A 26,186-nucleotide genomic window follows, 5' to 3' on the forward strand; every position below is an offset into this window, starting at 1 on the left:
ATGGTGACTGTGCTATGACTGTAGTAAGGCATGGTGACAGTGCTATGACTGTAGTAAGGCATGGTGACTGTGCTATGACTACAGTAAGGCATGGTGACTGTGCAATGACTACAGTAAGGCATGGTGACTGTGCTATGGCTGTAGTAAGGCATGGTGACTGTGCTATGACTACAGTAAGGCATGGTGACTGTGCTATGACTACAGTAAGGCATGGTGACACTGCTATGACTACAGTAAGGCATGGTGACTGTGCGATGACTACAGTAAGGCATGGTGACACTGCTATGACTACAGTAAGGCATGGTGACTGTGCTATGACTGTAGTAAGGCATGGTGACACTGCTATGACTACAGTAAGGCATGGTGACAGTGCTATGACTGTAGTAAGGCATGGTGACACTGCTATGACTACAGTAAGGCATGGTGACACTGCTATGACTACAGTAAGGCATGGTGACTGTGCTATGACTGTAGTAAGGCATGGTGACACTGCTATGACTACAGTAAGGCATGGTGACAGTGCTATGACTGTAGTAAGGCATGGTGACACTGCTATGACTACAGTAAGGCATGGTGACAGTGCTATGACTGTAGTAAGGCATGGTGACACTGCTATGACTACAGTAAGGCATGGTGACTGTGCGATGACTACAGTAAGGCATGGTGACACTGCTATGACTACAGTAAGGCATGGTGACAGTGCGATGACTACAGTAAGGCATGGTGACTGTGCTATGACTACAGTAAGGCATGGTGACACTGCTATGACTACAGTAAGGAATGCTCACTATGCTATGACTACAGTAAGGCATGGTGACTGTGCTATGACTACAGTAAGGCATGGTGACTGTGCTATGACTACAGTAAGGCATGGTGACTGTGCTATGACTGTAGTAAGGCATGGTGACACTGCTATGACTACAGTAAGGCATGGTGACTGTGCTATGACTACAGTAAGGCATGGTGACTGTGCTATGACTGTAGTAAGGCATGGTGACACTGCTATGACTACAGTAAGGCATGGTGACACTGCTATGACTACAGTAAGGCATGGTGACACTGCTATGACTACAGTAAGGCATGGTGACTGTGCTATGACTGTAGTAAGGCATGGTGACACTGCTATGACTACAGTAAGGCATGGTGACTGTGCTATGACTGTAGTAAGGCATGGTGACTGTGCTATGACTACAGTAAGGCATGGTGACACTGCTGTGACTACAGTAAGGCATGGTGACTGTGCTATGACTACAGAAAGGCATGGTGACTGTGCTATGACTACAGTAAGGCATGGTGACTGTGCTATGACTACAGTAAGGCATGGTGACTGTGCTATGACTACAGTAAGGTATGGTGACAGTGCTATGGCTGTAGTAAGGCGTGGTGACTGTGCTATGACTGTAGTAAGGCATGGTGACACTGCTATGACTACAGTAAGGCATGGTGACTGTGCTATGACTACAGTAAGGCATGGTGACTGTGCTATGACTACAGTAAGGCATGGTGACACTGCTATGACTACAGTAAGGCATGGTGACTGTTACTGTGGTGAGGTGATATGTAAGTGGGATGCCAACTGTAGTATGATGGAGTACTAAAGGTTCGTGATACGTAACACACTCCGAACAAGACGCCTTATATATGTATTTTTAAATCTTAAATCTGCCTGGTACGCCTGTCTAGAGACCGCCACCAGCCTTGCCCCCAGGGTATGACGCAAGGTATGCAGGAAGAACAGGCCATTCAACAACAGGCCCAGATACGCTGACTGACTTGAAGACCAGGAGATTACTAGTACAGGTGAGTACAGGCCATTGAAGGTGCTGTGTTTGATGAACAAAGGTATTAGAACCGACTAAACTCACCATTGTAATTATGATTGAAGGAAGTACACTAAGCTATATTCATTGGATGTCTTCGGGTTTTAATAATATATTTCGACTCCGTTTTATTTGTGTATTTATTTGTTCGGCTTTTTTAGAACAGCAGATGCAAGGTTGGGGCAGGTGACATGAAACAAATGAATACAACTTACTTGTGAACAACTGTTTTAAGCGTACGTGTTCATTTGTTGAAATGCAATCACCAACCTTTATTCTTAGTTAAACATAATTACATATGTTTGTATTGTCTAGTATGCTTATGCTTATAAAAGGTTGGTGGTTGGGGTGTGCGTGTGTGTGTGGTAGGGTGTGCGTGTTAGTGCGTGAAGGTGTGGTGGGGAGGTGTGGGTAGGGTTGTGGATGGGTTGAGTGTTTGTGTGTGTATGTGTGGCGGTGTAGGTGTGTGTGCGTGGGGTGTGGTTGTAGGGTTGGTGGTGTGAGTGTGTGTGTGTGTGGTTGTACGGTTTGTGGTTGGGGTGTGCTTGCGTGTGTGGTGGGGTGGTGGGGAGGTGTGGGTGGGGTTGTGGATGGGTTGAGTGTTTGTGTGTGTATGTGTGGCGGTGTGGGTCTGTGTGCGTGGGGTGTGGTTGTAGGGTTGGTGGTGGTGGTGTGTGTGTGTGTGTGGGCGGGGTGTGTGTGTATGTGTTGTACGGTTTGTGGTTGGGGTGTGCTTGCGTGTGTGGTGGGGAGGTGGGGGGGGGGGGTTGTTGATGGGATGAGTGTTTGTGTGTGTATGTGTGGCGGTGTAGGTGTGCGTGCGTGGGGTGTGGTTGTGGTTGTAGGGTTGGTGGTGGGTGTGTGTGTGCGTGTGTGGGGGGTGGGGGGTTGGTTGTACGATTGGTAGTTGGGGTGTGCGTGCGTGGGTGATGGGGTGGTGTGGTGGTGTGGTGTGGTGGTGTGGTGGTGGGGTGTTGGTGGTGTTGTGGATGGGTTGAGTGTGTGTGTGTGTATTTGTGGCAGTGTAGGTGTGCGTGCGTAGGGTGGTGACTGGTGGCTGGTGGTGTAGGTGTGTGCTTTTGGGAAAGTATGGTGCAACTATCTTGTCCCCCGGGCGAGTGTACATCTACACTCTTCAAAAAAAGAAAGACATAGTTAAAAAAAAGGATGTTTATCAAGCGGATGTAAAGGTATCTACACAAATGAAATTAGACACAGTGATCGACAAAAGCATTGTCGTCATTGTCAGCATTAATTCAGTTCAGCCATTGCACATGTGTAGCCACAAGCGAGGCGTCATGGTCAGTACCTGGTCACACCACCTCTTGCAGCCGTCAGTGCTCGACACCTTGGTACAGATTGCACAAGTCGTCGGATTTATTAGTGGGAAATTCTTCGCCATTCCTCCTGTAAGGCGTTGGCGAGTTGTGCCAGTGTGTGGGGACGCTGGTGACGTTGACGGACGCGTCGATCAAGTTCGTACCACAAATGTTCAATCGGGTTGAGATCAGGCTATTTGGACGGCAATGGAAGCACATTGATGTTCTCATTAACAAGGAAATTAACTGTTGCACGTTTTGTGTGGGGCCGAGCGTTGTCATGTTGGAACAGCTCCCTCTGGCGGTCCAAAGTTGGGAGGAGGTGATGACGCAGAATTTGGTCTATCGGTTTGCTGTAAGATTGCCCTGGACAACCACTAACTATGATCTACCCGTGTAGGATATGGCTCCCCACACCATGACACTCCCTCCACCAAATCGGTCCACCTGTCGAACGCAGTTCGGCGCAAACCGTTCGTGTCGACGTCGGTATACATGTTGTCTTCCATTCCTTCGTTGAAGAAGAAAACGTGAGTCATCGCTGAACCAAATGCGTCGCCAGTTCCTGAGATCCCATGCCTGTACTCTGTTGCACCAAGGGACGCGTCGTTGACGGTGTAGACGTCGCAAGACAGGTCCAACTTTTGGTCATCTCGCTCGAATTCCCACTTCCTTCAGACGATTTCTGATGGTTTGGTCGGAAATTCTTCGCATGCCAGGCACTTGTCCTGCAGTGTCCGTTGCTGTAGCAAATCGATTCCGAATGTGATGCAACCGGATATACCGATCCTGAGCAGGGGTGGTCACTCTTGGTCTTCCACTTCTGGGATGATCTTCAGTCGAATTAGTACGGGTATAGTCGATCCCATTGTCGAGATATGGTGCTTTGGTGAACGTTGAAGTATCTTGCAACGGCAGACGGGGACTCCCCTGCTTCCAAACGTCCAATGGCGATATTTCGGTCAGCTGCAGTTAATCTTGGCATTTTTCGATATCCGTTCACGTCAGAAAATTCGTAATGAACTGATGAATTTTGTACGGTCTTTTATAGTCAGTGTCTCTACTCTTGTTTCCAACACTTTGCACGTGCATTGTGCTGAAAACTCTTTCTGAAAGCAATTTCCGTGCATCCATTGCATTTTTGCTGATAAACGTTTACAAAAAACATTTTGAGATGTGTTTGCGCGCAATGCACAACAAACATGACATGATTAACGGGAATCAAACATAAGAATTGTCTTTATGACGATTGCTGGGAAAATAAATCTAATTGGAATTCTCAAAACACCTATGCGTTTCTTTTGTTTGAAGAGTGTATTGTTTACTTTCTTTCCTTGTAATGTTGATGTCATGGCTGACGAAAGTAACTGAAACGGACATAAAATACTCACTGACATTTCTTTCATTGAAATTTCAATCGTTTTCAGATTCCACCGCGCAGTCCCGATGGCAGCGTTGTAATGTAACACTTAGAAGGACCAGAGTTTGTATACCACGCAGGAATATTAACATATTCCTTTAACTATGATTTTAATTCACATCTAATATTGTAACACAATCATTTACGCAAGTAACCTTGAGTGAGTGAGTGGGTATGGTTTTATTCCGCTTTTAGCAGCATTAGCAATGCCCCAGCAGTTTGACGGCGGGACACCAGAAATGGACTTCAAACAGTACCAATGTGGGGAATCGAGCCTGGGCCTTCTGTGGGACGAGTGAACGCTTTAACCACTAGGCTACCACACCGCCCCTAAATAATCTTGAGAAACGTGAAAGTGGATTATTTTCACTTATAAGCGAAAAGGAGACGTATTCAAATCGGCCAATACACCCCCGGTTAAAACATAAGAAATCAAGAAATCGTCTGAAAGAAAATCTGTTGAAGTAACAACAATAGTAATGATTATGGTGGCGGCAACAACAACAACAACAACAACAACAACAACAACAACAACAACAACAACAACCGCAACAAAAATAATGGGAGAGTACCCGGGTGTGTTGCCAGGATTACAACCCTTCTGACAATCTGGGTAATGCAGAAGGATGTAGTGTTTGGGAGTCTTCACATTCTCCGAAAAGTTCTGGGTGGGTTTGGCTAGGCAGCGCTTCCTGGGAGAAGTCACATTCGCTGTCTGGGCTGCGTGTAGAGGGGGCAAGGGCCCTGAGCTGATCATGAGCCTAACCAACCTGACTGTACCAGGATCACCCAAACCCTCTTTGCTGCGGTTATTTAAAAAAAAATAATCTGTACATAATAATAAGTTGCATTATTATACACTACATAGATCTATATACAAGTACATATTAACAGCCTAAATATGATGATGATCGCGTTAGTATTGGCAAAACTAGAGACGACACGTTGGTGGTCACCACATCATAACTGAAACCAGACGTTATACCATAGTTATCAAGTGTCATTTGTGAATTAATGTGCGAGACATACAGCCAGGGGACGATTACATGAGTTTATCCGAATCGTCGTCTTCCTCAGTTTTAGGCGTCAGTCGAATAATTTCAAATAACACAACGAAACATTATGCGGAGAGCAAAACCCAGAACTCAGAATCATAAACGTCGCTTCAAATCGGCAGACGTCGCGATAGTTTCACAAGCTAAAATTAGTTGTATGGCAAATAGGGGCAGCACTGTCGTAATGGCTGCCACACGAAAACAACATTTGTGACAGTAGCCAAGATGCATCTTAGAAGCGTTAGACATGCCTGTTACTAATGCGTCAATGAAAGAAGATACACCAAATATTGACAATAACAGTAAAAATGGGATATCAAAGTCACTGACAGTAAGTCCCATCACAATGATGTTCCCTTCTGCTCATCATTTCCCAGCTGGCAATCTCGTCCTTTCGGGATTCCAGCCACGAGTCATTTCACGGATTAGTTGAAATTATGTTGGCTTTGGATTGGAAATTGATTGTGTGTTTTAGTCCCGTATTCAGCTGTGTGGAATCATGTGATATGTATTAATTTTTAAGTATCAAATATTATTTTAATGATCATCCTATATTTCACCAAACTCGTTGATTTTTCGGTCAACCGGCGGTAGAGCCAAAGGGTTGTTCGGTTTTCGATCAGTGTATGATCAACTTATTTCAGCCCCCCATTCTTGCATTAACCATTGTTGAAACTTCATGCCAATACAGTATCGCGACACGAAGATACCAATTTTCTACATCGAATTGCAAGTCCAATTGCCAGGAATAATATAAGAAAAAATCCAGGGTTTGAAAATTCATCCCTAGACCTATAACTAATAAGCTTCAGAGTTGCCATCCATTTGATGGTAAGAGTGGTAGGCCTTTCAGAATTGTGCTGGTCATGGTCAAGCTGACATGTTTATTTTGAAACCTGGATACCAAAGTTTATAATATTTATAAACTTATAATATATATATATAATAATATATATCAGAGAATCATAGGTTTTTGAACTTCATACGTTTTCAGACAGCCATGTTTATTGCGACTACATGCGCTATAACAGGTGGTTTAGCATGTTTGACAGTTATTCATGCGATTAGAGAGAAAATTATGACTGTTTCTTAAGCGTTTGAAAACCCATTCCACAGGAATATATAGATAATATTTTATATTATTATACACTATACAAGTGTATAATAATATTTTATATTATTATACACTATACAAGTTTATACAGTATAATTCAAAAAACGTTATAAATTGCAAGTAATAAATAAAATACTAAACGAGCTCCCGTGTAAAACCAATTTTATGAAACTTGTGAATAGTTGTGGTATCTAACTCGCTTTCGCTCGTCAGATACCACAACTATTCACTCGTTTCATAAAATTGGTATTACACGGGAGCTCGTTTAGTATTCTATATGTATATTACCAGCCTAAACATGCTAAATGACAAATTACATTTGAAATTAAATATAGGGGTCTCCTGCACCCCCAGTTTTGTTAGTCAAAGTCAAACCCTGGAGGGGCGGTCGGGTAGCCTAGTGGTTAAAGCGTTTGCTCGTCATGCCAAAGACCCGGAATCGACTCCAAACATGGATACAATGTGTGAAGCCCATTTTCTGGTGTACCCTGCCATGATATTGCTGGAATATTGCTATAAGCGATGTAAAACCATACTCACTCAAACCCTGGAAGTAGACAAACTGAGTTGTGTCAAATGTCTTTCAAAGTATTCTAACAAATATTTAGGAATATTTTGGATGAAAATCAGGATTCCAGCATCATATGAAACCCTGTTTCATTCTACCCCAAACTGCATCAACTGAGAAAATAATATGAACATTAAGGTTTTGACTGCCCATTTTACCTCAATCCCATCAGGCTAGTCTTTGTTTCTTGTTTGACAAGTTGTTGTGTGAAAAATTCTGGTCAGTAGGTGGGAATAATAATCATGATAATATAATATCAAATTCTTTTGGATGTAATGTTATCAGAATATCTGAATATGTTGCCCTGTATATGATATGGGAAAGCTTATCTTGTCATTTAACTGATTGTGATCTTTTGTACATGTTGTAAGCACAGTTTTTTGTGTGATGAACATGTAATCATGCATTTTCAGATTGTTTTTGCAACTTTTACATTAGCAGAATCCATAAACCATTTCTTGTCTTATGTGAACACTGCACTGTGATCTGTCAGTATACAAATTTTTGGTCAGTGAATGTAACATCACTACACCAGTGCTGACCAAGTTTTATGTACAGTACAGCTGTAGGTTATCATGGGAATGGAATAAGCAAGCTGGAAATCCAATTGTTTCACACTGATGATCATGATAATTGATTCCATATCTTGTGTCTAGCTCCACAGCTGATCAATATGTGAATACATTTTTTGTGAAACCTGTATGTATCAGCTGTGGATGTTTTTCTCCAAACCCAACTTTTCAAATTCTGATCTAATGCCACATGTGGTTGGTTGGTTTGTTGTTTAATGCCGCACTCAGCAATATTCCAGCTATATGACGGCGGTCTGTAAATAATCGAGTCTGGACCAGACAATCCAGTGATTGATATCATGATCATCGATCCACACAATTGGGATATGCATCTACCAAGTCAGCGAGCCTGACCAACCAATGTTAGTCGCCTCTTACGACAAGCATAGTCGCCTTTTACGGCAAGCATGGATTGCTGAAGGCCTATTCTACCCCAGATCTTCACATGTGCAAACCAATTAGTCAAACAGGGATTTATCTAGTAGGGCTGGGACGGGTAACTGGGGTACCCGGGTCAGGTGGGTACTGAGTAGGACCCGGGTACCCACAGGACTACCCGGACCCGTGGCTGGTCATGTGATATATTGTTTAATGACAAAAAATATCTAGAACTCTATGGTTACACTATAAGTCACAAATGTCCACATTTCTTTCTGACGATGCACCCATTTCTTCTGACTTTTCACATCTTTGAATAAAAAATATAACTTGAGTCAACTTCAGTGTATGCATGACCAGATTGTTTAAAACATGTATCTAAATATGTTTTGCCAGTGCTATGGTAATAAAAGGCCTAATCAGACATTTTGTACCTATCTCTTGAGACCTACAGTGGGTACACGGGTAGGGTTGGGTAATAGAGGGGTGGGTACCCGGGTAGTAAATTCAAACTCTTCCCAGCCCTATTATCTAGGCCTGATCAGAGGCTGGTACTCCGCCCTGATCAGGTCTCTTGGTATTCTGCAGCAAATGTCAGCCAAAATTTCCGAATTGGACCAGCAAATAAAGTATCTTATTAATCTGTGATATTCATATAAGTATATTTTCTGAACGAGGTCAGCTTGTCTGTTACCATCAGCTGATCAGAGTTTCCCCTCGTTGATTTTTAGTGCAAGGAAATGACATTTTGCTTTGCTTCATGGTTAAAAATATTTGTAGTGACTTCATCTTGAAATATCAAAAAAAAAGATTAGAATAATAGATAATTGTGACGGAACTTTGTGTGAATAATGTGTAGATCTAACTAAGCAACTTCAGAGATGACATCATTGCATTGAACATGATGTTGAAAGAATTATAACCAGGTAATTTTCATACGTTTTTTTATTTGTTGAATGTTGGGACTGACAAATATTAGGGGGGACTGGTAATTTTTAGAGTTACCAGTCCAAATGGACTGGCAGTTTCAAGAGCCAGCGGGATCACTGTATATATTTAGAATAGGTATATATTAATGAGTGTATGTTTAAGAAAATAAGAACTTTAAAAAAACAACAATTTAAATATTTTTATTAAAAATCTCTTGCTTCTTCCCAAGTTTAGAATCCTTGTTAAGCCCATGTTGGATAAACCTGATGATCGTCCTCCCAACCCTGCTAGAAATGTGACAAAGAATATAAGGATTGATTGCAATATATCAAGTTACATTGGCCGTTGTGTCTAGATCCTCTTTGATCTTAGCTTATTTTTGACAATCCAGTCTAGTAATACTCTCTCTCTGCCTTGAGGCACCCTCACACATTTCGTAGCCTCAGGGGGATGTCTGTTATTGACCTGAAGAAAGGCAAGGACAGGTCATATTCTATTGTATTTGCTGACACCACTATGTGCCAAGTTGGTATGATTCATTAGCATTCAAGTATCGTGAACATATATTTCTGCAATAGAATCTAACTGTTATTGTCAAACTCGTCCTTATGATACCTTAACTGTTGGGTAGTTTGGCAAAGACTAGAGGAATAGTGCCAATTTTTAATGCTGTATTTGAAGTTTTCAGCCGTGTCATAATGTAAACATACAAAATGTGTATGTACCTTAAGACATTTTAGATAAGGACCAGACATAATAGAAAAGATAAGGCAGACATAACAGATAAGACAAGATTCCAAGCATTGGCATTTTGAACAACTAGACTGTAATGCAGTAGTCTCCACTACATGCTCACTGTTAGACTTGCACATATCTCTAAGGAAATAATTAGTTTGAATAAGTTGTCCCTATAAATGACTAGAGGCCCTGTACTGTCTGCTTATTTAGACTATTATAAGGATGGAGTTACTATACATGCATTTGGTACAGACTTGTTGCAAGGCTAAATCACTGTGTTCATGGCGCGGGCTTCACACAGTGGTCATTCACAGGATGGTTGGTGATGCCTAGAATAGGCAGGATGTTGGTATTGAAAGGTTGAGGTGTCATGACACTGCTGCCTCCTGCAGTGATGGACATCATGATACTGTAGTACATATTGGGATACATAATTTGTTTTTGCATGAAAACGGCTTTTCAACCAGTTTATGTGTAAATCACACTATACATTCATGTAGGCTCATTATTATCATCTAGACAGTGTATGAATTAGTTTCCAAAGTTCACTGGCCGGGAGGGCTTGTTAACAAAAAATGTTGCAAGCCCTTATCATATTTTACAAGCCCAAAACACTTCAGATGAATTATAAAATGATGACAGACTTGGGCACTATATGACGCCTTGCTGAATTGATGATTCATGGAAATAACATGTATTAGTAAGAAATTTCAACCAGACATTTGGGCCAGCTTTACATGAATGTTACTTGCCCAATTTAAGTCACTGGCATTTGGTTAGCCCTAGGGCAGGCAGCTGTTTCAAAATTCTGCATGTAGATGATCTCTGTATGTATGTGAGTCTCTGCCAGAAACTTTTGAGTACTAGCTTAACAATATACAAACATCATTTTCAGTAAAGTTTAGTGTTGTCATATGCAGAGCTCCAGATAATGTTTTGAACAATTGAGTTTTTACTCAAAGGTTTCTATTGTAATTGGGTTATTACATTTTCATTGGGTAACCATTATTTTTTCACTCATCTGTTCATCACTCGATTGTTTTTTCTGAAAATGAGTAAGCATTTTGAGATTTAAAAAAAATGAAATAATGTTTAAGATGTATATAAATATAGGCTTGACTCGGAAAGTAAATTAGCTCATAATTGTGTTTTGAAAATTAGCCCCGTTGTATGCATGTTGAAAAAACTTCAATGGGTATTTACATGTGCTATTTTCAAACAATTGCGTGTTCCATTTAATGCATGCATTTCTGTATAAAAACACAGTTGAAAGTAGTTGGGTTTTGAACAGTTTTGGGTGGGTATTTTATGCAAATACGCAGCTTATCTTTAGCTCTGCATATGGACTAATTAGCTGGGCTTACTAGACTGAATTTTACTAGACTCGGGCTTTGGGCTAGTGGCTAACACAGTCGCAGACTGTCATGTAATCAGAGTTTTGATTCGTGGAGTCAGCAAGGAATATCTAGCTTTAGTCGCCATCAAGTCAGGCTATTATAGAACTTTGTAACTACCGGTATTACTTTTTGAAAATTGTTACAGAATTAAAACTTTAATCATTTACCATTGTTTACATGGGTAGTCAAATTGTGTATTGTTTCAGCAGGTGTAGAAGCTTGTGAATCATAACAGCCCTATTGAAGGGTGTATCAGTCTTTGTCAATGGTATTCAAGGTCTGAAAGATGTCCCCTTAATCATCAGCATCTCCAGTGATCGTGTTAATAAAGTTGTCAATAGACAAACATGTTTAGTATGGTCATTATCATATTGCCATTAGCATGATGAGAAGATTAAGTATACAGCATTGTAATGTTATGCAATTAAGTGGGACACAGACCTCCACTGTCTGCCTTGATTGTATTGTCTCCATGGTCACTGATTGCTAATTTCTGATGTCCTTGAGTTGCCATCTATTGATGGTGTGTGTGGTGGAGTGAGTGAGTGAGTGAGTTTGGTTTTACGCCGCTTTTAGCAATATTCCAGCAATATCATGGCGGGGGACACCAGAAATGGGCTTCACACATTGTACCCATGTCGGGAATCGAACCCGGGTCTTCGGCGTGACGAGCAAACGCTTTAACCACTAGGCTACCTGACCGCCCCTTGTGATGGAAATAGAGGATATTGATGGGTGTATGTGTTTACAGCTGTACAGTATTCATAGTTCTCGGGTGCTGCTATTTGAGCAGGAGCTATTACTTAACAAGTGCTCAAGGAACACATAATAAATGTCATATTTTAGCTTGCGAAATCTAAACATTTTCGTTGCACTTTTTTTCATGACCATTCTATTTTTGTGTGTATTGTCTAAATCAAACCAGAGTGAAAAACAGATATATTTCAGATACTGTAGTTTTTGGATTGGTTTGGTTTGGAAATATTATTTTCTTTACCTCTTCATGCTCTTTGTTTGTATTTTTTTCAAACTTACATCATCATGATTATGATATTTTTATCTAATTTAACCCCAAATAAACATGAGTTTCCCTGAAAAAAGAAAAGTTCTGATAGTTTTACTTTGTGTTCTGCCTGCTGATGTGTACACTCCTTAAGTCGTGGCTTAATGGCCATGAGGATAAAGAACATCTCTAAAACAAGAAAATAAACTGTTGGCATGTGAACCACAGGACGGCTTAACATATACACCAACACCCGTAGAAGATATTAGTTACTTGGCCCTGTGTATAAACTAAACAATACGCTGAAACGTCATGTTTACTCAATAATTCAAATTAATACATCTTCCACACTTTGGCCATAATTGTTTCACAACTTTCCATGTGGAGAGTGTGACTGTTTTGGAGCCCTGGATGTTTACCAATTGTGATTGACTTGTGAAGATCCGGGGTAGAATAGGTCTTCAGAAACCCATGCTTGATGTAACAGGTTACTATGCTTATTGTAAGAGGTGACTAACAGGACAAACAAACCAATCATGATTGATGGAAATGTACCAAATTGTGTCAGTGTATCTGAGGGAGGTAACTACAAACTAATGATGTTCTTTGTGGAGAAAGAAAGTACTATGCATTTTGGAATTACTGGAGCATTTCAAATGTACTTGCCAAGTTTATTATTTAAAACATATCAAAATTTATGTTTGAAATTTTTTCCGGTACAGACTCTTAAAATTAGTATTGTGATTGGTGTCCTTAAAATAAAAAAATGTTGATGGTACAGTATTTGTACCTCACACTCTGACATGATAGTATTGAATACTAATAAAACAGTGTGGAAAAACTGACAATGCCACTGAAATTAGCTTATCCTAAATAATAGTATTAAGGAGATATTTGACATTCTAACAATGCTAAGGCCAGGCACAAAAAGCATTACTCATTGACATTGTTAGAAGTTAACCCACTTAATTCCTATGTACTGACACTGAAGATTGCTTGAGGCTGTAGAATGAGGAAGTGAAATTGCTCTGGCCAGGATTAATATATCTGCATGGTGGCAAGTTTATGATGAGTCTTGACCCCAAACAATGCTTGACTGAATGTTATGCAATGAGACTAGTAGTAAGGGAGTAGTATCAGGGAGGCTTCATTATTGGTGAGGACAGTGAGGTATCAACACACTGTGTACAGAGAGCTTCACCAGTGGACACAAAGCACTGTGCTTGTTACATGGACTGATTGTGTGATGGAGGAATGTACTGTCAGTCAAACAACTGCTTGTAAAGTAAGTCAACATTAACATGATTAGAGGAAGGTTTGGTAGTTATTGGAATTTACTTTGAACTTCAATCTTTTTTTCACATCATATGGGAGACAAAACTTCCAACCAATTATTGTAATTTTAACTATAATTTGTTTGTAGATTATGTGAATCGATCACAGTTCCTATCACACTGATTTCAGTAAGTAATGTCATGTGTAACTATCATTAAGTTTAAGTACATTTTGTATGTGATAGTTCTGTCTTTATGCGAAGTGACGGTATTATTAACTAATTTAAACACGCTAGAGTGTTGAAAAAACATCACATGCTGAACTTATGATCTTTGATTATATTCCTTCATTTAACATGATATTTTAGTCCAACTTCTGCTTCAACAAGTCCCGGATGGGACTCAATCTACCATAATCTGTACTTTAATAAGCAAGTGTTATCCCAAATAAGTGATGTTGCCCTGCCTTTATACATGGTACACAGCCTGAGCACTCAATGTTTTAAATGTTTCAGTTGTCATCAGATCAATATGGTGGCCATAAATTATTACACTGATTCAGTTTGCATTCGCCATGGACAGTCAAAGTTGTGCTCCTATTGATTATAGTCATGATAGTATGATCAGTTTAAGATCACTTGTATGGTTGGTTGGTTGGTTGGTTGTTTAAAGCCGCACTCAGCAATATTCCAGCTATGTGATGGAATATGTAAATAATCGAGTCTGGACCAGACTATCCAGTGATTGATATCATGAGCATCGATCCACGCAATTTGGATCGATGATCTGCATCAACAAAGTCAGCGAGCCTGACCACCCGATCCCATTGTCGACAAGCATTGTTGCCTTTTACAGCAAGTATGGGTTGCTGAAGACCTATTCTACCCCAGATCTTCAAGGGTCTCACTTGTATGGCAAAACGATTATGACATTTCTAAACAACATTCTTTGACAGAGAATAGTTCTTGAAAATTCATTCCGCAACAAATGACTTGTGTGAATCATAAAATTATTGTGAGGATGAAATTAATGTTAAACATGCTAGTGTTCCTCAATCTCATTTTTATAAAAGTTTTTTCTGTACATATTGGAGTTTATTTTCATGTCAGGTTGACTGCAAATGTGGGAAACTATGAGATACATGACAAAGCTCTCAGTAAACAATGTAACTGAGTGCTAGATTTAGTGCATCTCTCCAAGTTCTGTGTCAAGTGTGGTGAGGTTGTTAACACAAGCTTATGAAGCAGTTATGACAGTTGCCAACTGTGTATGATGACGTCTTTGTTCTTGGTAACCTTGTAAAATAATCATTTAATTACAAGCAAAACACTACTCATGAATGTAGTGAAAAGGCCCAGTAACAGCAGCTGTGGTGAATATATGACACTGCATATAGACGTTCAAAGGTACCCGTGAAGATCATGATTAGAATGGGTCTTCAGCAACCCATGATTGCCGTAAGATGTGTGTATGCTTGTCATAAGAGGTGACTAACGGGGTGTGTGTGTGGGTAGGGGGGGGCACCAGGCTTGCTAACTTGGTGAATTCGTACCCCAAACATCGATAACCATCATCATCATGATGTCAATCGCTGGATTGTCTAGTCCAGACTCAATTATTTACAGACCACCGTCATATAGCTGGAACATTGCTGAGTGCGGTGGTAAACTACAAACAATCATGACAAGACTTGGAACCTGTATACAATCATTTGTCAGTAAACTGACCTATGCCTTTATGCTTAATTTGGATTTCCTATTTTTGATTCCATGAAAGGCGGATTACATGTTAAGCATGAGTTTGTGAAAAAAGCATGAGATTTTAATCAATCGAACTGCTATCACACCATGCTTTTATGGTTAGAATTCTAAGTCTACATTCTTGGTGCTACTGTTAGCTGATTAATTTGTAAAGTTAAAGGTTCTGCCAGTGTGTGAAATAGACTCAAAGTATTGCTGGCCAGGTGGGTTAGCTAGCCTTAAAAGTGGCTAGCCAGTTTCAATTTTCACTAGCTTACATGTGCAAGAGTTTATTTTCCTTCCAGAAATATGATTCTGTGAAGGTATCATTTCAGTCAACAGATGTTATGAAGGGGGTAACTCTGATCTTAGGGGGGCGGTCGGGTAGCCTAGTGGTTAAAGCGTTTGCTCGTCACGCCGAAGACCCGGGTTTGATTCCCGACATGGGTACAATGTGTGAAGCCCATTTCTGGTGTCCCCCGCCATAAGATTGCTGGAATATTGCTAAAAGCGGCGTAAAACCACACAAACTCACTCACACTCTGATCTTATGGATATTGAGTGCACGTTTTTGATGGCCATGTTGATCTACAGTGAGCTTTTTTCTATTTTAATCAACTAAGCGTTGTGCATAAAAAAATATCACCATTTAGATTTCAACTGATGATGTTAGTTATTGATCACAAATTTCGAGGTGGATTCCCAACACTCCTGCTTTGGTTTAGTTTGTGGGAATTCTGATTTAATGTCAATTTCAGCTGTTCAAGCTGTTATCATATAAACAACATATAATTTTAAACTGTTGTAAATATTGATTTTAACAGGTGTGATGTGTTGTGGCTTATCCTGCTTATACTTGTGATACTGTTAGCCTGTTATTATACATAGTTAAAGACTGGATGTGTGGGTGGACAAAAACATTTATTGATAGTTAGAAATTTATCTGTATTTTCTCAAATCTGCAATAGGGCGGTCGGGTAGCCTAGTGGTTAAAGCGTTCGCTCGTCACGCCAAAAAACCCGGGTTCGAGTCCCGACATGGGTACAATGTGTGAAGCCCATTTCTGGTGTCCCCCGCTGTGATATTTGCTGGAATATTGCTAAAAGCGGCATAAAACCAAACTCACTCACTCACTCAAATCTGCAATAGTGATGTACTGAGTTGCCGTCTAAGGGATATAGTCCAAGGGTTGTAGTCCTCAAGTAAATGTTACTAGTCCTCCATGAATTTATTAGTGGTGGACAATCAATCTTATGTTAATTTCAAACCATGAATTATCTTGTCTTTAAACATTTCACTTGCCAACTTGATAATGTCTGGGACACTAACTTTCATGCTATTGTTACTGATGACCATTAATTGTGCAGTCACCTACCATTAGATTTAGCCACTATAACAGTATTGAAATTAACGCAAGGCGTGGTCTGATCATGCTGATAGCCCAAGGCAACGTTTTTAGGGGCGAGAACATTGCAAAAGATCCTTGGCCTGCTGGCTAGATCATTCTGTCAGAACAATTTACCTGAGCAAAAACTGATGGCCCAGAACCAATAATATACAGGTGATGAAGCTGGAATATTCATGATATTGTCGACTGTACCATAAAAATTGGTTTGACATGACACACATGTGTCCAGTATGCTCAAATGTATTTATAGACGCAGAACAAATATATGTTACATCTTGAGGGACATACAGTAATATTCATTTACCAAATTACTTTGGTGATTCGGGTGGCCCAGTCGTCGAAGGCGCCGCGACACGTTGTGATCCGACTGAAGTATTGTTCAAAGTGGCATCAAACCTAACTCGTGGCGTTTGGGTATCCTAGTGGTGAAAGCGTTCGCTCGTCACGGCAAAGACCCAGGTTCGATTCACGACATGGGAACAATGTGTGAAGCCCATTCCCCCGCTGTGATATTGCTGGAATATTGCTTAAAGCAGCGTAAAATATATAACAAAATAAACCCAACTCACTCACTCACTACTTGTTGATTTGGGAAACTGGATAGAATAGAGCTGTGAAATAGTATTTTAACATTTTTTAACTTTTGCCTGGAAGGTAATTTAAGGTACCTACGTTTACTACAATATCTGAAAAACTATCGGACCTACTCCAGTCAAAGTGACACAGTTGAACCAATCAAATCAACTCAAAAGGGTGCACGGGAATCACGCACGTTGAGACGCCCAATCACCCGTTCGAGTTGAGTTGCTTGGTTCAACTGTGTCATATGGCCCTGTGACGCAGGGGTAGCATTATGCAGATGGCTGTTTCAATAAATGCTCGTTTGACCCGTGACGAACAGGTCTGGTTGTTAATGAAATATAGTGATAGCTAAATAGACAGATTTTTTATTCATGCACCGATTGTCTATAAATGTAATATCCAGTTATGTATGACTGTTTAATAATCTCATACCAACTTTGACTGGAGTAGGTCTGATAGTTTTTCAGATATTGTAGTAAACGTCGGTACCTTAAATTACCTTCCAGACTATATTTATGGATACTTAGCATATTTTGTATTCATCATGTTCAGTGATGTGTTATTTGTCTGATCAATTAACAATGATTAATTGTAATAACATGCATGATAGAGTGTGTTATACAGAATTGGTTTTGTTTTCATCTATTAGTTTCTGCATCTGTTTACTTCATGTACATGGCTAATGGAAATAACCTAATTATATTGTGAGTTTGTGGGGTCTGCTATCATTGAAGGACAGGCTGAGGTTTAGTCGTTGTGTTAGAATGGAAAGTTACTCACAATATAGCATGTAGAGTGTTCATGAGGTAAGTGGGGTCTGCTTTTATTGTTGAACAGGAGATAAACACATCTAACTAGTCAGCAGGTCATTTTGCACTGCTAGCTCTTGTAGCTGAACTAGATTTGGAGAGAAGACCACTAGTCCCCTAAATTCTAAACTTGTCTTGGACTAATAGACAACGGCTGATCCCATGAACAGGTAGTCATTGTTAGAATGGAAGGTTACATAGCAGGAATATAGCATGAAGTGTATTCATGAGGTAAGTGTATTGGTGGCAGCTTGGCTGATAATGACATTGGAATATCTACCACGTTTTAGCAGCAGTAGTATAACACTGCAGTGGTAGAAACTAACATTTTTAGTCCACTAGTCCTTATAATGATAACATACAGCAAAACCCTTAATAAGGGCAAATTTCTACCATTCCTTATGAAACTTTAACTACTGGGCAGTTTGGCAACGACTATGGGACTAGTGCCAATTTCTAAAGCTGATACTAGCGTGACTGTACACTGACAACTTATACATGTTATAGATATAGGTTAAGCTGCTTGTCCCCAGCGTGTTTGTCATCTTGTTACTGTTTCAAGTCTTTGAAAGGCATTGAGAAGTGATACGCATAAGGAAAAGAATTTATGGATGTCAACTTCTTTATTCTGAGGAACACAATGTTTTGGGGTATATGCTTACTCCTTCATCAGGTGAATGAATGATGAAGGTGATGAAGATGTAAGCATGTACTCCGAAACGTGGTGTTCCTCATAAAAAAGAAGTTGGCATCCATAAGTTCTTTTGTTACTGTTTCTTTACAGAGCTCCAGATAAGCTTTTGGTGTTGTGGGTATTTTACCCATGCATTTTAAAATCATTGGGTATCAGTAATTCTAGGTGCGTATTCAAATTTCTGTTACCCACTAGTTTTTACACATGTGGGTATTTAAGTTAAATATTTAAAAACACTATTCATCTAGTCCCTGCAAACTGATGTCGTGTGGGTTCGAGAGCTTTATAGAACTCAAAAATACCACGATACTTCCACAAGAAAGTGTGATGGCAAATGATCATGATGAGTTTGGCAAGGTTGACGGAATGCCAACTTATAATTTCAATATAAGTTGCTCATTTGCTAATCAAATACGCAGGGTTACTTCACAATATTTTGATGATACGCACAAGTTTTATTTTTGTAGCGTATCTGTAATGTTCGTTGCGTATTTGATACGCTTGGATTATATTTTACTGCGTATTTCTGCATTTCTGATGCGTATTTCACGCAGATAGGTATGATCTAAGCATACAAATCTGTATGTATTTGCCATGTTTATATGATCATTGTCCATTTGTGTTAACAATGGCCATGGATATAATGTCTGAATCATTTGCCATTACGGGTCTAAGACACTTAGTGAGTTGTGTCCCTTATTTGTACAAGAATCCCATGATTATGGGTTTGAATCCCAGTTAGCCCTGATTATATTTCTAGGTTTGTCTAAGCCATACTTGTACCTATGACTTCACCAAACTGGTAAAATTGGCATCACTTTTGAACAACAGTGAACATTAGTGAACAACAGTGAACAATAGTGACATGCCTTGATGTAACTGAAATATTGTTTGGTTCCTATAACCAAACTCATTCAGTCACAGAGTGTCAACAGTATGCATAGACACTAATAGGAACTCCCCTACTCTCAGTCTGTTCTACCAGGGATGTTGGGTTAAATCGTTTGTTCATCATGCCGAAGACCAAGGTTCGATTTCCCACATGGATACAATGGGTGAAGCCCATTTCTGGTATCCCCTGCCATGATATTGCTGGAATATTGCTAAAATTGGCGTAAAAGCATACTCACACAGTCAGTCACTCAGTCTGTCTCATTAAGGTCTCCTTCAGATGCATAGAGGATTACCGTATTCGGCGTAATAAGCGCCCAGGGCGCTCTCAAAATTAGAAATAGAAATATTATTTTGGTGAAAAACAGAGTTGAAAGATCGTAAATTTCGTGGTTTATGCTGACCGTCTGAAATGTTTACATATGACAGATATATATTTCCAGAATATATATAAGGTTGCATATGACACAGGAGTGCATTATACATGAATAAATAAGTCTTGTGTACATTGATCAATCGGAATTGGTGCTGATTGGGATTGTTCACTAGCCAATATATTAGCAAATATCGCCGTGGGCACTTAATAAAGCTGGGTGCTTATTACATCGTATATGATATGACAATTTGTGTTTGATATTGTTAAGTGTTGATCATTGAGCTGTCTTCTTACTACGAGTTCTGTCTTGTTGATCGATCAGCTTGTTGTTGACAGATTGTTTTTATTATGATGCATTGAGAGCTGACATTTCATAGAGGCAGGTACTGATGTAGCCTCGGGCTGCTGTAATCAGAACGCAATGACTTCATTATCACCACAATCGCTTCAAGCGCTCCTTTAATGGTTCTCATTTGACACAGTTCTTTTCGTACGTACTCACATATAAGATTATATGTTAGCTTTCATTCATCAGCCTATCACTGAATTATGATCATGTGAATATGCGTTATCAGCATCTTTATTACAATTGAAGCAATGTTTTGGTGTAGATTGTCATAATGAAACTTACAATTGTAATTGTTCATCCATATCCTTGTTCATCACTAAATGCCACTTAATAAAGTTATGATAATGTGTGCTAATGATTAATATGATGGCTGTTTTGAATACTTGTCTAAATGACTGTCCTTGTTCGTTATCAAGCTATGCTGAGAAGTCATTATGAAGTTGTCTGTGTGGTAAACATGTTGTTATAATCATGATAATCTCTTGCCAATTCTGGTCAATAATGATATGATTAAATACAAAAATGTAATGTGTGACAGTGTCACACATGTACGATGTATTTTTGGCCGTAAAGTGTGCATGGTGAACTCTGTCAACCATGGTTATTTTCATTAATTTGAATTTGCTGTTTATGTTGGCTCTAACTCACGCTACTTGAGTTACATCAGTATGCTGTCACGTCTGTTAACCACTCCACAACTGTATAAGTTGTCATGGCAACGTATTCATGACAACGTTTGTCTGAATAGACATTTAGTTCCATAGGCTGATCACCATGTAGTCATGACATGTACATGTCTAGAATCCCTCGTTTGCCTTTAACTGATAGATGCTTATCCCATTTGTTAATCCCATTGTCTTTTTGATTTACTGCCACCCACCCAGACCAATACTGCTGTTCATATTTATGACTTCATTGTCGCTATATGAACCTTGTCCAGAGGCGAGAAAAGCAAAGTCACCTCAGCCGAGTGAGTGTCAGGCTAGGTGCTCCGGGGCACCAACCTACTCTGTGCTGACCTGGCACGTAGTGTTGCTTCACCTTTTTGTAAATATATGTCTGATTAAAAACAAGGTCTCACTTTGATTATGTTTCAGTAAAGTGGTAAACATCTCAGATCTCCTCCCACAACTGAATACTGTTCAAAGCGGTGTTAACACCAAACTCACTCACTCACTCACTCACTCACTCACTCACACACTCACTCACTCACTCACTCACTCACTCACTCACTCACTCACTCACTCACTCACATAAGCCAAGCTTCCGACTTGATGTTGTCCCTTCTATTTACCCAGAACTATACACCGATCCCTAAAATGCAAATACGAATATGCCTGCGTAAGTACTGGTAATTGAAAGGGTAACGAGGATGTTATGCATTGACCACTGTTTCTAGCCATGTGTATTATGTTTCCAGAAATATCCAGGCATGTACTCATGACATCGACATGACAGTTAGATATCGGAGCACATTATCTTTGAATAAACACAACACACCGTGAGTGACTGTGGTGACATTTATTTGGCATACAGAATGCAAATTTTAAATTCTATCATTGTCTGCCTCTGGCAATATACCCTTTTATCATGTTTATTGGATAAGTGGATCAGAAGTATTCTTTATAATTTCCAGACAGATTAATCTCTTTTTTTTTATATATCCCAAGTGTTTCCTGGCCTACCTCTCTCATAAATAAATGAACCCATGGAGATCCGGGTTAGAATTGGTCTGTAGCAACCCAGGCCTGTCGTAAGAGGTGACTAGCAGGATTGGGTGGTCGGATTTGCCGACATGGTTGATGCATGTCATCGTATCCCCTTTGTGATTATTTATTATTACAAACCGCCGTCCCATAGATAAAGGGCTAGTCCTTCAATTTGCTGTTATTGTCTATGAAAGAGATGGCATATGCACCACAGATAAGAACACATGCAAGTATCGGGATACATATCGGATCGTGAGCAAGGTATCATGGTACATAGCGGATCGCACAGTTGGTAATTTGTCCCAGGCCTACCCTTCAGGGTAAATGGATGGTCCCTTTATACAGTTACGGTAAAACAGACATGAAATTGACCTAGCTGAATCTGAGTTTTGTAGGGTGTGTCCATGTTTGTTATCACAAAAAGTGTTAATCATGTTACTCATTATATAGTTCCATTACTTCTAAAAGGTGGTGGGTAAGATAGTGGCTAAAGTGTTCACTCATCACACCTGGGTTTGATTCTCCATATGGACAAAATAAATGAAGGTGATTTCTGATGTTCCCTTCAGGCATGGTTGAAATATTGCTTTCAGCGGAAATACAATCAGAGCCAAACAATCCATGAATCAAGTAAAATATTTTGCATATGGTAAATTCAGCATACAAAAAAAGCAATTGATAAGACACATCACATAGAATGCTGAGAGAATAATATCTGTAGTTAAATTTTGAGTAAATGTCAGAGGTTTGGCAGATATGACAAAGGCAAAGGAGTCTGTGTTTTTAGCTTGACAGACAAAGACATGAAACAAGAAGCAGTACTAAAACCCTCCAGTAGCCTGTGGGGCAAGGTATTGATGCACGTCACACTGTCTGTCAGTGAGAGAGAGTCGTGAGAGAGCTGTCACCTCCGCTCCTCACTGGGCCTGCCTGTCTAGTGCAACATACACTGTGCGTAAGGCATGAGTGGTGGTGATATACAGAAACTGTGACTGGTACTTTCTTGATCAGATTATACCGTTTCCACTTGGACAAGATGGAGGTAGGAGGCAGCTGTGTAGATGACCACTTCTCCAGTGTTGGGGTGCCTTATTTTGTGTCTGTGTTACATATGTAATTGGTCTTCTTTAAAAAATAGACACTCGCTGTGTGGAAAATGTATGATTCATTCAGCTATGTACCTATCTTCCTCAATGATACAGTTCTGGAATCCTCTTGCCATTTATAACTGTAGTTTCTTAATATTATGTTGAGTGCATCATATATCATTGTGTAAGTAAGGGCATCACAATAAAATCAAAATTTAAATGGTAAAAAAGAGTACCGTATTCGACGTAATAAGCGCCCCGCTCAAATAAGCGCCCACGGCGATATTTGCTAATATATTGGCTAGTGAACAATCCCAATTAGCACCCCTTCTGATTGTTCAATGTACAAAAGACTTATTTATTCGCGTATAATACGCACTCGTGTGTTATATGCACCCTTAATTATGGGCAATTAAATTCTAGAAAAATATATCTGTCGTATATAAACATTTCAGGCTGTCAGCATAAACCACAAAATTTATCTTTCAACTCTCTTTTTTCACCAAAATAATATTCTAATAAGAGCCCCCTATTTCTAATTTTGAGAGCGCCCTGGGCGCTTATTACGTTGAATACGGTATTAGGTTTTTAGGTGCATACAATATATCAAGTTTCAATAGCACATAAAACAACAGTTTTGTTTCTATTTTTGTAAGTAAGTAACACATATGTTCTGACACCAAGTTACGTTTACTTATGTGTTGAGTGACCCAGTGTAAAGTTTTGTACCTTACACCCCACACTAGACACTGTTTTAGATGTATGTTATTTTGAAATGTTAATAACTCCAATGAATGCTATTCCACTCTATATTGCATTATATGTCACATTTGTGATCCCCACATTGGGCACTTACTTGTTCGATCATCAGTATGAAGCTAGTGGTGAAGATCATCAGTAGGAAGCTAGTGGTGAAGATCATCAGTAGGAAGCTAGTGGTGAAGATCATCAGTATGAAGCTAGTGGTGAAGATGTAACAGTGAGTGCATGGTGGTTGGCCACTTTCAGAAGTTGTGGCTGATTGAAGTTGTGGCTGATTGCTGATTGGGACGATACTCTTCCCCCATTATATAGGGGGCAGCTGTGTTGTACAGTAAATTTATGTGTGAAGAACTATAGATGTTAAGGGCATGAGAGTTGGTGACATACAGGAACTGTGTTTGAGAATCTAATGTTTCTTCATGTAAGTAGAGGACAGTTGTGTTTGTGGTACAGACAATGCAGTCAGTAGTGTAGATGTAGGGTTCATTTTATAGGCATTTGAATATTGACATCGTCTTTCACGTGAGGGCCATTGTTGACATGGCATCAGAGCAGATTATTCAGAGAATAATTTACAAAGATTTCCGCAACCATGATATAACTGGAATACTGTTCAAAGCAGTGCTAATCCCAACTCACTCACCCACCCATCCACCCATCCACTCACTCACTCACTCACTCACTCACATCTCCCAAAGTCGCCTGTGATGTCATAAACCCACATATCACTATCAGACACTAACAGTTTTATTTGCATTAGTCATAATAGATGAGACAAAGCAGTAAACATAGTAATAAGGGTGATATGAAACTGACAATGCCGTTTTATCATCCAATTGTCTATGTAATCTGAGACACAACCAGTGGAGGGGGTCGCGTAGCCCAGTGGTTAAAGCGTTTGCTAGTCATGCCGAAGACCCGGGTTTGATTCCCGACATGGGAACAATGTGTAAAGCCCATTTCTGGTGTCCCCCACCGTGATATTGCTGGAATATTGCTAAAAGCAGCATAAAACCCTACTCACTCACAACCAGTGATTTAGGAGGGATGTGTTGACAGTGTTCAGCTGCTGGTTCAGGTGTGACCAGGTGGAGTTGGTTCCTTGTTTGTTTGTTTGTTTCTTGTTTAAAGCTGCACTCAGCAGTACACCAGATATATGATGGCGGTCTGTATATAATCAAGTCTGGACCAGACAACTCAGTGATTGATATCATGAGCATCAATCCCCGAAATTGGGATACAATGATTTCTGGGATTCTGGGATTCTGGGATTCTGGATATGATCACACTTGAATAAGTAAATTGCAAGTGATTCTGTCAGTGTGGCATTTGATTGTCAAACCAAGAAATTATGTTTGTGTGAAATGTTTTTAGGTCACACCCACTAACAGACAACTCTTTCCTGATTTGCTGATAATTGAATGAACAGGTTGTTTTGGGGTTTATGAAGTGATTTCTGTTTACATATATATCTTTAAGAATTGACTTCAAAAAATGTTTTTGTATTCATGAAGTTCTAAGAATAAACCATTGTTCAAACTTAGACTTAATCCGCTACACAGGTTTCTACAATGTGTACACCGTTTTTAATGTTTATGTCTCCATAAACACTAAAAATATTGAAGTCAATTCTAAATTGACTTGGTCTTAAACATGTTAAACAATATATGGCGTTGAAGGCTTTCCATTTTTTTATGGTGAACATAGTTACATCCAGTACATTTAGATTGAATCATTCCCTGGGAATTCATTTGTATTAATTAATTTCTGAACCAACAAATCAAGTTTATGAAGTAATGTATAAATGTAGAGGTTTCTCGCAGGAGAGTTGGTGTTGAGTTTCCAGATGCTGAGTAACTGTGTATAGGCAAACCATGAGCACATGTGTATACATGTCAGTGTAATCTGCCTTCACCAGGTTGATCTGGGTTAGAAATTTATTTATGTTTTCAAATGTTTGCAGAAATGATCTGCTGTCTACCTAATGGTAAAAGTGGTACCGTTTTTCTTGAGTGTAGTGAACACATTTTTATCTGAAAATAGGCAGCTGAGTGGTATTTTTCCCCGTGGATATACCATACTGTACAGCCAGCATGTATACCAGAAGTAGAGTGTCATTGCCTTTATGCACACTGTGACACAAGAACGATGTTTTGTCCAAGTTCGCAACTGACTATTCATACCATGACTG

At 39.7% G+C, this 26,186-nt stretch overlaps 1 protein-coding gene across 1 annotated transcript in view; it reads left to right on the plus strand.

Annotated features, from left to right (window-relative positions):
• Positions 1 to 5,793: 5,793 nt before the first annotated feature.
• LOC139454477 (calcium-transporting ATPase type 2C member 1-like) overlaps positions 5,794 to 26,186 on the plus strand; it is a 39,376-nt gene continuing 18,983 nt past the window's right edge. Inside the window, exon 1 of the mRNA XM_071236207.1 lies at positions 5,794 to 5,945. Within this exon, the coding sequence (XP_071092308.1) occupies positions 5,862 to 5,945 (84 nt within the window). The 5' untranslated portion in view covers positions 5,794 to 5,861. The remainder of the gene's footprint in view (positions 5,946 to 26,186) is intronic.

The sequence above is a fragment of the Haliotis cracherodii genome, unplaced genomic scaffold (genome assembly GCF_022045235.1).
Source record: "Haliotis cracherodii isolate W230 unplaced genomic scaffold, xgHalCrac1.p SCAF_10, whole genome shotgun sequence".
Classification (NCBI taxonomy): Eukaryota; Metazoa; Mollusca; class Gastropoda; order Lepetellida; family Haliotidae; genus Haliotis; species Haliotis cracherodii.